This window comes from Syngnathoides biaculeatus, chromosome 19 (genome assembly GCF_019802595.1).
Source record: "Syngnathoides biaculeatus isolate LvHL_M chromosome 19, ASM1980259v1, whole genome shotgun sequence".
Taxonomy (NCBI): Eukaryota; Metazoa; Chordata; class Actinopteri; order Syngnathiformes; family Syngnathidae; genus Syngnathoides; species Syngnathoides biaculeatus.
Genome location: NC_084658.1, coordinates 3,295,083 through 3,307,200, shown reverse-complemented (window position 1 = coordinate 3,307,200; position 12,118 = coordinate 3,295,083). Strand labels below are relative to the sequence as shown.

The following is a 12,118-nucleotide window of genomic DNA, read 5'->3' as shown; positions in this document are numbered from 1 at the left end:
TTCGGAGGTCACTGAGGCAAAAACCCAGTCGTGAGAGGAGTTCAGTGAAGCCATGGAGAACGACTTCAAGATGGCTTGAAATTGTGGTCCTCCGTCCAGCGTCTCAAAAGGGGGAAACAGTGCCCCATCAACACTGTGTAAAGTGGGGATGGGTCACTGCTGACCTCAACTCGGGATGTTGTGAGTCAGTGGGGAGAATACTTTGAAGACCTCCTCAATTCCACCAACACACCTTCCCATGAGGTACCTGAGTGTGGGCGTTCTGAAGTGGGCTGTTCTATCTCTGGAGTTGATGTCACCGAGGTTGTTAAAAAGCTCCTTGGTGGCAGGGCCCCAGGGGTGGATGAAATTCGCCCGGAGTTCCTAATGGCTCCGGATGTTGTGGGCCTGTCCTGGTTGACAAGCCTCTGCAACATTACGTAGACATTGGGGACAGTGGCTCTAGATTGGCAGACTGGGGTGGTGGTCCCCCTTTTCAAGAAGGGTGACCGGAGGATGTCTTCCAATTATAGGGGGAATCACACTCCTCAGGAAGTCAAATTTCGGATTAGGGATGAGCAATGTGGTTTTCGTAACTGGCCGTGGAATAGTGGACCAGCTCTACAGCCTCGGCAGGATCCTCGAGGGTGCATGGGAGTTCGCCCAACCAGTCTACATGTGTTTTGTGGACTTGGAGAAGGTGTTTGACCGTGTCCTTTGGGGAGTCCTGTGGGGAGTTCTTCGGGAGTACGGGGTACTGAAAGCCCTGATATGAGCTGTTGTGTCCCTGTACCACCGTTGTCAAAGATTGGTCCGCATTGCCACCAATAAGTCAGACTCGTTTCCGGTGAGAGTTGGACTCCGCCAAGGCTGCCCTTTGTCACTGATTTTGTTCATAACTTTTATGGACAGAATGGACCTTTCCGACCTGTCAATCACTCGTACAATAATAGCCAATCAGATAGCCGCATTGGCATAACCCCTGCCTTGACACACCCCTCTTGTAAACATGTTCCACAAGCAATGCTGGTTATCAGTCGCGTGCGGTTGGAAAAGTTAATGTTACGAAGAAAATGGTCCTCGGATGCTCTTGGGGAACGTGCAATTCTGATGAAAGATATCCGGCTAGGTTACAAGGGGCCCAGTTGATTCATTTTCCAAAGCTTCAAACACAGTTGAGGAAGTGTCTATGATGGCACGCGGTATACAACTACGTGTGGAGAATAACAAACACAAGGCTGTATGTTCGAAGGTAAGTGAGGGAGAAGCATCTTCTCTGAGTTTGATTTCATTATTATCAGAGCTTTATACATTGCAGGAGAACAATTTTCACTTTGTTAGTGTATCACTGGCCTGCTGAATGAAGTGTGTGATATTTTATGCCGATGAGTCGGGTTAGTGATATGTAAATGCATGATGTCATGCAAGAGAAATGTCTATTTGCCAATTTGCATCACATGGGATTTTTAAGACAGGGCACTGGGTTCCATTACGAGCCAAGTCAAATGAATACACCCACTCACTTATAATGACTACAATGACATTAATTGTGATCTTTCCAAGTAAAAAGCATTCACCCTGCTTTCCATTTGCAGTATGATTCCACAATTTTATCCTGTTGTATTTCAAACTTTTTTGCATCGATCGTCAACGTTTCGCCGTAACTCTGACATTGCGTCCTCTGTCCAAAATATTAATTTCGTGTATATCCTATATATCCTTGCGTGAAATAGTTGAGACCTCTCTGTAGAACTCTTGGACAAGTCCGACGCATTTGACAAAAAACATACCCCAATATTATCTGGAATCCGCGATAGAGGATCCAGTTCAAACATGTTCTGTTCAATCGCCATTTTGGAAGAGAGTGGGGCATGGTAACTGTAGCTAAGGGGGGCGGAGCTGAAGATCGCCATTCGGAAAGGTCCATCTCTAGGCGCAGCTGAGGTGACGAGTGTGTCCTGTTTGGTGGCCTCAGCATCGCATCTCTGCTCTTTGCAGATGATGTGGTTCTGTTGGCTTCACCAGGCCATGATCTTCAACTCTTAATGGAGCGATTCACAGCAGAGTGTGAAGCGGCTAGGATGAGAATTAGCACTTCCAAATTTGAGACCACGGGCCTCAGTTGGAAAATTGTGCCGTGCCCTCTCCGGCTCGGGGATGAGATCCTGCCCCAAGTGGAGGAGTTCAAGTATCTTGGGGTCTTGTTCACGAGTGAGGGAAGAATGGAGCGGGAGATCGACAGACAGATTGGTGCAGCACCTACAGTAATGCAGACTTTGTATCGGTCCGTTGTGGTAAAGAGGAAGCTAAGTCAAAAGGCAAAGCTCTCAACTTACCAGTCAAGCTACGTTCCTAACCTCACCTATGGGCATGAGCTGTGGGTCGTGACCGAAAGGATACGATCCCGGATACAAGTGACTGAAATGAGTTTCCTCCGCAGGGTGTCCGGGCTCTCCCTTAGAGAACGGGTGAGAAGCTCGGTCATCCAGGAGGGGCTCAGTGTCGAGCCGCTGCTCGTGCTCGCATTGAGAGGAGCCAGACGAGGTGAGGTGTTCCGGGCATGTCCCACTGGAAAGAGATTCCAGGAATGACCCAGGAAACGCTGGAGGGACCATGCCTCTCGGTTGGCTTGGGAACACCTCATGATCCCTCCGGAAGAGCTGGAAGAAGTGGCTGGGGAAAGGGAAGTGTGGGCATCCCTGCTGAAGCTACTTCCCCCGCGACCTGATCCGCAAAAGCAGTAGAAAATGGATGGATGAACTGATGGATGGATTATATTTTTTTACTAGAACAACGGGCAAATTAATAGCATTTATCAGATGTTAGGAATTCAAGCACGATCTGATTCAGGATGTTGTCAACTTTTCAACCACAGCAAATGAAGTGTGAGTATTCTTGTTTTTAACTGATGATTTCAATCATAATCAATTTGGAGTTTAGTTTTTCCTCCACTGACATTCTGCTTTCTTACTCTTTGACTTACAACTCTTAACCATCATTCTGTTCCTCAGTGGTGTTCTTGGTCACCGCAAAAGGGTGTTAGTTTGAACAGGAGTGACAGCATTCATGGTTTTTGAGATTTTCCAGGTGAAATTGTTCAAAAGTTCATCAACTGTGTCAGCATTCACAGTTTGTGGCAGAGCTACAGTGTCCATAAACTTAGTGGCAGAACTCTCATTTATGTACCTTTTCTTAATAGAGATCGAGGTTTTCTTTTGGAAGAATCTATAATGTGAAAAATACACAAAAATGGTCACAAATAGCCATATCCTTAATGTCAATTGATAGAATTTCAACAGCCTGAGAGATGACCTGATCTAAGATGTGATCTTGAGTGTGAGTTAGACTCTTAATGTTGAGAGAGGTCAAATGTGTCTTGTATGGCAGAGAGTTCTTTTCCATGTTTTGTAGTGTAATAATATACAATATATTGTCAGATGGGAATCTATCTTGTCACAAAACAAAAAAATCTAGATTAAACATGAAGGGTGACCAGCTATCTATGTATTGTCATGTCCCTGCCGTCCAGTCCAGGCTGGGCGTGGTCAACTGATTAGGAGGCACACACCTGGGCCTCATACGGTCTGATGAACTCCAGTATATATATAGGACCCTGGGGACGACTGGTCTTTCGCCAGATCGTTGCCACTGATGCCTCGTTCCCGCACTTCTGAACTCCTGACTCCTACCTCCCGTTTACCGACCTACGCCAGTCTACCGACTCTCCCCGTAAGCCTGCCGATTCTGACCCTGCTACTTGTTTGGACTGACTCACTGATCTCTGATATTGGAACGTATAAAGGCATATTCCGCACCGCTTCGCCAGAACCTGAGTCGTGCTTTTGGGTCTGCTCCCGAGCCTCGTTCGTGACATGTATATATGAAATTCATTTTTTTGGTTTCCCTTATATTTTTCTAAAAGAAAATATTCCATGAGAATATTTAGCCAGTGATTGATATTAATGGATTAATTACTTTTCCAGTTTAATCAGAATGTTTTCTTAGGAATTGCGCAACAAGTAATCTTCTTCTTTTCCTTTTGGCTTCTAATCCGTACATCATGGCCGGCCTCACTACTGTTGTTGTATGCAACAAGTAATGATTGTGAATATTTATTTGAGAGGTCGATTATGCTCGAGTTGTCATGGAAAACCATAATTCTCAAATTTGATATAACTACTATGTAATAAAGCAAAATGAAACAAAAACATAATATGTACATTGCCAACCTTCGCATTCAGCAATACAGGTCAAAGCACTTTGGAGAAGGCACAGTCCTGGATGAGGAGGCCGGGAAAAACGATTCAAAACTTGTATGAAATTCAAACATCAGTTGAACATCACATTTCATACAATATTTCATACCACAGAAACTTGGTCAATATGTAAAGTGTCTCAGCCGTTCATCTGAGATGACACGCTGTGGCGACCCTGAAAAGGAGAAGCCGAAAGAAACTTACTTTTATCAGTAGTAATTTTAATGAAACCATTCAAATTGGGGATGAGAATTAAGCACAAACTATTTTAAAATCTGTTTTTGCATTGAATGAACAAGCATAAAGATTAAAGGCTTGACAGTACAGGAAGTACATGCAGGCACGCACACTTCCTCCCAGGTCTATGAATCAGAAAGAAGATATTGGTGTCCAGCTGTATATCCATGGAAACAGAGGGCATGACAAAAACATTCTAGTATGTTTTAAATTTAAGGATGCCTGACGATGAGAGTGTGTATTTTGGAACAATGTATGAGCGTTTACCTCCACCTACTTGACATGCCATTCAGTATATCTGCCACATCCACTCAATACCAAATCTCACACACCTGTGTAGCGAATGACAATGTAATCTTGTAGACTGCTTTGGATTTTGTATGGAGAAAGGTGTTCAAAAGTGAAGAACAGTTGTAATAGATGAGAAGGGGGCTGTTAAAAGATTATACGTGGCAACAGTGAATGGAAAAAGTACAGAAACAAAAAAGTGATACCTATCACGAGGGGAAAGGAAAAAAGACTGCATGTCTGTTTCTGCATACCTGTATTGTAGGCGAGGGCGGACACAGGGCTTTTTTGATGAAGCATGCTCTTCATTCTACCTGCTTCCTCAGGATGGTTGAACCGAAAGAAGTAGGACTTACCAAGACACAAGGAATACCCTGAGGAAAGAACACACGCGGCACAATTAGAGGGAGTAACGCAAAGATGATACATATGAAGTAGACATTAGTGCAGAACTATGTGCTTGGAAGCTTTTGCACTTGCAGCCATTCCAGACCACAATGTTTGCTCTGGCCATCAATTAAGCTGAGAGCGCCAGGTATTAAACAAGATGTCAGGGACAAAACCTTGGTAATGCACACAAGTGGCCACAGCTGACCAAATACTTCGCATGAGAAAGGACAGAGGTTAAAGTTCACTCCTGACTGTCAGACAAAGATGACAGTGTCACACCAATTAGAAAGTTCTACTAGAGATTAATTATAATCACATTGCTGGAATGCCAGATAAATTAATCAATCAAGAACTACCACAACATCTTATAGACACTTGGCTTCACACGATCAGGATTTTTGGGGCCGATCAGAATTTAAAAAAAAAATATATATATATATATATAACGATCACTGATATAATCACAAGATGGACACGAACACCCTTCCCGATCCTGAGCATCAGTGAACACCAACACGTTCCCCGTCCCCCATGTTTTCTTTACAATACAGTCGGTGCGATCCATGTGATGATTCTATGTGACAGAAAAGTCTCCGCTCGGATGAAGGGCAACGTTTATAAAGCAGTGGTGAGGCCGGCCATGATGTACGGATTAGAGACGGTGGCACTAAAGGAATAACAGGAAGCAGAACTGGAGGAAGCAGAAATGAAGATCCTGAGCTTCTCGCTTGGAGTGAACAGGATGGATAGGATTAGAAATAAGCTCATTAAAGGGACAGCCAAAGTTGGATGTTTTGGAGAAGAGGTTAGAGAGAGCAGACTGATGGTTTGGACATGTTCAGAGGAGAGAGAGTGAGTATGTTGATAGGAGGGTATTAAGGAGGGTGCTGTCAGGCAAAAGAGCCAGAGGAAGACCAAAAAAAGATTGATGGATGTTGTGAGGGAGGACATGAGGACTGGGTGGTAGAGAGGAGGATGCACGAGATAGGCTTGGATGGAAAAAGATGACACTTTGTGACGACCCCTAACAGGACAAGCTGAAAGGAAAAGAAGAAGGCAGTCAGTGCAATTCACTTGTCTTGTCATGCCCAAGTTAGTGAGTGTATCCAGTCGCATTTGAGTTGACCACACAAAAGCCCACTGATCGTACGAAAATGGGATGCGGTCTTATCGGAATACAACATTTTTTTGCAGTGGATCCTTGTGAGGATAAACGTATCAGATAATGGATGGATGGTCTCACATAGTGCAACTGTGGAAGAGTAAGTTTGTCTTGTAGTATGATCTGTGCATTATGCGTTGTCTCTCAGCGCTCTTCTTTCTCCCGTGCAGCCAACTTTTTTTTCCAAATACTGTAACTTTATTGGCCATCAGGTATTTACAGTTCCACATTAAAAGAAAAACTATAAATATTACTATGTAAAAAATAAACTAGATTCTGAATTCAGATATATTGTGTATGATGGCAACGCAGAGTTAATGTCTTTCTCGGAGCCGACCAACAACGTCACTGATCGAATCGGCCAACGACATCAAAATCGATAAAAAAAAACAAAAGCCAGTTATAAGCTGATCCGATAGGGCCAATAGAATTGTCTAAGTCTCAGAGACACCATATAAATATGCCTGCAACCAACTTGGTGATTACAAGGAACTATTGATATTTCAGACTGTCATGCCACAGAATTGTAAAAATTAAAATGACATTGCTATCACACATCAACCAAATCACAAGGGTTTGTTCAGGAGCAGAACAGGAAATATTTTTTAGATGATTTTGATCCAGCTCAAGTAAGGATGCAAAATTCAGCATTACAATCTTTAATGTTGCAATATACCTGCTGACCCAAACAGATGGCATGCATCAACTGCTTTAAATTAATCCCTTGGTGTTATCGAAACATCTTTTGAATATACAGCATTGTGTCAGTAAACAGTACTGTATTTGCATCTTTTAATTTGATACATAAGTAATGGCACTATTTTTGACAGAGATACCCCAACAGAGCTGTACTGTATTCCGCAGACTTCCACACTGAGACATGTTTTAGATGTATGCCTTTTAAAGAAAAAGGTTCTCTGTCAGCAGTTTGAAGTTAAAATTTGTGAAGACCCTCCAAAACGTGGAACAAACGTTTGACATAAAACCACAGTATCTAAAGAGGGAAAAGTCAACCAACCGAGTAACTCCATTGCAGTTACTGTAGAGGAGATTCCTTGGACCTGAGGTCATAGCAAAGCAAGAGGCGGATAGTGAGAGGACAAATAGAACAAAAAATGAATGTGATCGGGGGTGGGGGGGTATTCGGTGAATCAAACTCTTCTTTCTATCTTCTCTCTCTGTGCAGTTTTAGGTGCTTTCAGTAGTTTTACCAACCTAATTTTAAGTAGTAATGAAATACCGCACAGTCATCTTTGAGTGCCATAAAGAGCTGGTTTGTACCTCTAATCTGTAATTTCTCAGTGCCAGGTGGTGCGGCCATACAGATGAAATGTTGAGTCTGCACATCTGGGCTGTTGAAAATGCATCACTTCAGTAAACACTCTTAAGAGTGTTCCGAGTACATGTGATGAAGTGGAATCCCTTCAAAAAGATGATCTCTGTGAAGAGACATCTATTTTGAACAAGATCTAACAACATGTGCTTGTAATAGCCAGACATGAGTTCCCATGGTGTGACTCACAGTAGCCCCCAGTATTGAGCATTCAAGCTAACACAAAGGCATGCGCGTGCACACCTCGCTTGTAGTCTGGTCTTGTAAAATAAAAATTTCCTACTCACAATAAACGTTGCCATGTGCAGTCTGTTAAAAAGTACCTGTTTTGCATCATTTGTTCACAGGCCTTATCACTCCTCTCAACTTCCTTTCATCTGCTTAAGAAACAAATAGTCCCCCAAACCCACACCTAATCACACAAAATGTCATTAAAAATCTCATTTGTTGTTTACTGCATAATTGCCTCCAATGTTGAAAAACAGTTTGACTCTGCAATAGTATAAGATAATTTAAAGCTTGCTATCTACAAAGCCAAACCTCAGAGTCTTTGAGGATGCAGATGTTAAATTGACTAAATTACAATCTTACCACAATACTATAGGAGAAGAAATTCCAAACAGTTTCTCTATTTGGTTAACATCAATGCAGACACAGCCAAATTGACACCAACGGGTTAGAATGAAGAATAAAGTAAATACGCTGACCTCAACATTTGCTCCGAAGAAATTATATTTTTTACTGCAGATGTGTCACACTTGTATGAAGGAGTATATGAGCCACACTGAAAATAATAATCTGACAAGTGGCTGCCATCTTGGTGGAGTTTTCACACAAAAAAAAAGAACAGAATGAGCACTTACGTAGATAAAATTCTTCAACCTGCAGTTAATGTGAAAAAAAAAAACACGTGGTCATATAAATAAAGAAATTGACAAAAGTGATATGGCAATGAAAATTAACAAATAAAAAAAATCAGACATTGCGCTAGGAATGTTGTTCAACAAAAATATTAAAAAAATAAACATGAAATAGGCCTCAACAAAACCAATGGTACCCTGAACTTAACATTTTTCTGCACAGCCTTTTAAGGCAATCACTGCAATCAAACAAGTTTTGCAACATTCAGTGAGACTTTGTCATGCTCCTGGCTTCCACCCCGGGCTGGGCGTGGCCAGCCAATCAGTAGACACACACCTGTACCTCATGAATTCTAATGACACCCAGTACATATAGGACCCGGGGGATGACGAGTCCTCCGCCAGATCGTTGCCTTTGATGCCTCGTTCCCGCGCTCCCGTTTGCCTGATGTCTATCTTCTGTGTACCGACCCTCGCCTGTCCCCTGACTACCCTCGTAAGCCTGCCGTTACTGTTACCTCTGCTTGTTTGGACTGTCTGCCTGATCCCCGACCTTGGAACGAATAAAGGTGTCCTCTGTACTGCCTGCTTGCCTCTGGAGTCGTGCAGTTGGGTCCGTTCTCGAGCCCCATTCCTGACAGAAGGATCTGACCACAACATGGACCCAGCCGATTTAGAAGCCATCCGCCACTCACTGCAAGTCCAGGGCAGACGCCTGGTTGAGCAGGAGGCTGCTCTCCAGGTAACCAATCAGAGGCTCCATGATATCTGCGCCCGGCTGGAGCCGTGACTAGCCTCCCAGGCTAGCGCATCTACCATGGCAGCGGTGGCCACTCTGCCTGTAGTATTGGTTCCGCCCGTTCTGCCCGCCACAGAGTTCCCCCGTGCCTGTATAATCCAGCTCTCCCGACCGGAACGATTCTCAGGCGACTCAGGGAACATCAAGCCTTTACTCGCCCAGTGCGATTTCCATTTTGAACTGCAGGCATCCGCCTTCCCAACGGACCGCTCCAGGATCACCTTCATCATTTTCCACATAACGGGAAGGGCGGAGGCATGGGCCACGGCAGATTGGAGTCGTGACTCAGAGGCATGTCGTTCCTGGACGTCATTTGTCTGCGCACTCACCCAAGTGTTCCAGTATGCGGCGCCGGAACGCAGGGCGGTGGCTTCACTCATGACGCTTCGCCAGGGTCGTCGTCGCGTCTCTGAATACGCGATCGAGTTCCGGATTCGCGCCACCAAGAGTCAATGGAACGAGGACGCCCTGCTCGATGCTTTTTTTCCAGGGACTCTCTCTGCAGATCCGCGGTCTCCTCATCGCCGTGGATCTCCCTCCTTCCCTGGACGCTCTCATCGCGTTGGACCTCAAGGTCGACCAGCGACTGGTAATGCAGGGGCAAATGGACGCAATGACCGAGGGGGAGACGGTGGTGCCCAGTCCAGCCGCTGCCCGGCCGCCCATGCTGCCCTCCACGGCTGAACCTATGCAGGTGGAGGGTCTCGACGGGCCAGCGGAGGAGTGTCTGCGCCGCCGACGGGAGGGGCGCTGTTTCTACTGCGTGAGTCTGGGAACCTTGATCACCCGCTGCCCGGTTTGACCAAAGCACCCCGACCTCAGGATCTCCACTCCGGTGAGTGTGCGGTATACCGCGGCAGAGTCAGGGAGGTCGCTTCTTCACCTCACCTTGTGAATGGACTCCTGCTCATATACTGTGACTGCGTTCATTGACTTTGGGTCTGATGCAAACCTGATAAATCCCCGCGTGGTTGAGGTGTTGGGGGCAGCAACCATCCCCACACAGCAGCTTCGTAACGCCTACGCCGCGAACGGCAAGTTCCTCTGTCGGGTAACACACCGCACTCAGACGTTACGTATGGGCTTTCCGGATGCTCACTCGGAGTGCATTAGCTTTCACGTCTTCGACGCATGTAGCAGCGACATTATCTTGGGGAGCCCATGGCTCATAGAGCACAACCCACACATAGATTGGGGCGAGGACTGCCGCAAACGTTGTTTCACTGTCCAGGAAGACGGGAAGATTCAAGTCACGCCGGTACGGCTAGAAGAAACTAGTACCACCTCGGAGCTAACCACGGTGCCCTCCTGCTATCACGACTTGAAGGAGGTGTTTTCGGAGACTAGGGCAAAATCCCTGCCGCCACATCGGCTGTATGACTGTGCCATTGAGCTTCTCCAAGGCACCTCACCTCCTAGAGGGAAACTGTTTTCCTTAACAGGACCGGAGCACCAGGCCATGAGGAAATACATGGAGGAGTCGCTGGCTGCCGGCCTCATCCGCCCGTCGTCTTCACCAGCCGGTGCAGGGTTCTTCTTCGTCAACAAGAAGGACCCTACGCTACGACCCTGCATCGACTACCGAGGACTTAATGAGGTCACAGTCAAGAACAGGTATCCTCTGCCTCTGAAATTTCAGTCTTTTCTTAGGGTACCATCATTTTTGTCAAGGCGTTTCATATGCTATACATAATTCTGTTGAATTGCACTTGAAAACCAACATTTGATTTTAAGGGGTTAATTTTAATTGAGTTTTATTACTTGTGAGATTCAAGTTATTTCTGTGACCGCTCTAGGTTTTTGTTTTACTAACAGATGGTAGCAACACTTATTCACGTGTAGAATACAATTACAATCTTCCATAAGAAAGTCAGTTAAAAAGTAAAAGATAAAAAAATTGTAATTACAAAAATTGGGTTGTGATTGTTAAGAGAATGCAGTTGGAATATTTGCATTAAAGTATAGCTGCATTTAGGAGAGGACTGTTGAGGATCTTTAACACTGTGATACCAGTTTGACAAGCAATTCAACAGATGTATATAAATATAAAATGTTTGTATTTCTGAGGGGAAAAAAATGCAAAACTCAAATCTGTTTTGTTTGGTTTTAAGTTCACAAATATCTAATGATATAATGTATCACCCAATTAATATTTAGCAGGTCTCCAGTAAAAGGCATCAGCTTCTGATCTCACTGTTTTTTCATAATTTAATTGTTCCCCCTCCCGCTTTTTTTTTCCAGTCTGCCCCTAATAGTCTCTGTTTACTGCAACTTATTTACAGAAAACAAAACAGCCATAAAACAGCAGAGAATTGACTGTTTTTTATGTCTTCATAAAATAAGGTAGTCTCAGGTTGCAACATGGAACTGAATGAAGTAAATGTATTCATTCAACACAAAGATTCTCTCTCTCTCCAAAATATGCATGCACACGCACACACGCCGCAATGGGTTCCTATTGGGAGTGTAAATTGGACTCAAGACCACATTAAGGCAATTTTGGGGCACACAAGCGGGGGCAGGAACATCATAAAATGACAGACTGGTCTTTTCAAGGGGGTCAGTGTAGATTGGAGCAGTCGGTCTCACTCACACTCATATGGCGCGCGCGCGCGCACGCGCGCGCACACACACACACACACACACACACACACACACACACACACACACACACACAGATGCTAAGCAATCATCAACTTCGTCAATCCATTATCCAACACTACACAATAGGAAGGATGGGCAAAATGGAAGAACAGCAGGCAATAATCTAAGTCTACTAGATGTGCTATTCAAATCAATAGAGAGATAACGATG

At 44.6% G+C, this 12,118-nt stretch overlaps 1 protein-coding gene across 7 annotated transcripts in view; it reads right to left on the bottom strand.

The window, feature by feature from the left end:
• phldb2b (pleckstrin homology-like domain, family B, member 2b) overlaps positions 1–12,118 on the bottom strand; it is a 68,593-nt gene that overhangs the window by 40,521 nt on the left and 15,954 nt on the right. For 6 of the 7 annotated variants that reach the window (XR_009792674.1, XM_061804870.1, XM_061804867.1 and 3 more), the window contains one exon: positions 5,015–5,134. Coding sequence is in view for 6 of the 7 variants with exons in the window: in XM_061804870.1 (XP_061660854.1) it covers positions 5,015–5,134 (120 nt within the window). In the remaining variant the exon portion in view is untranslated. Of the gene's footprint in view, positions 1–5,014; positions 5,135–8,508; positions 8,735–12,118 lie in introns of those variants that run through there. The other variant, XM_061804869.1, reaches the window with a different exon arrangement.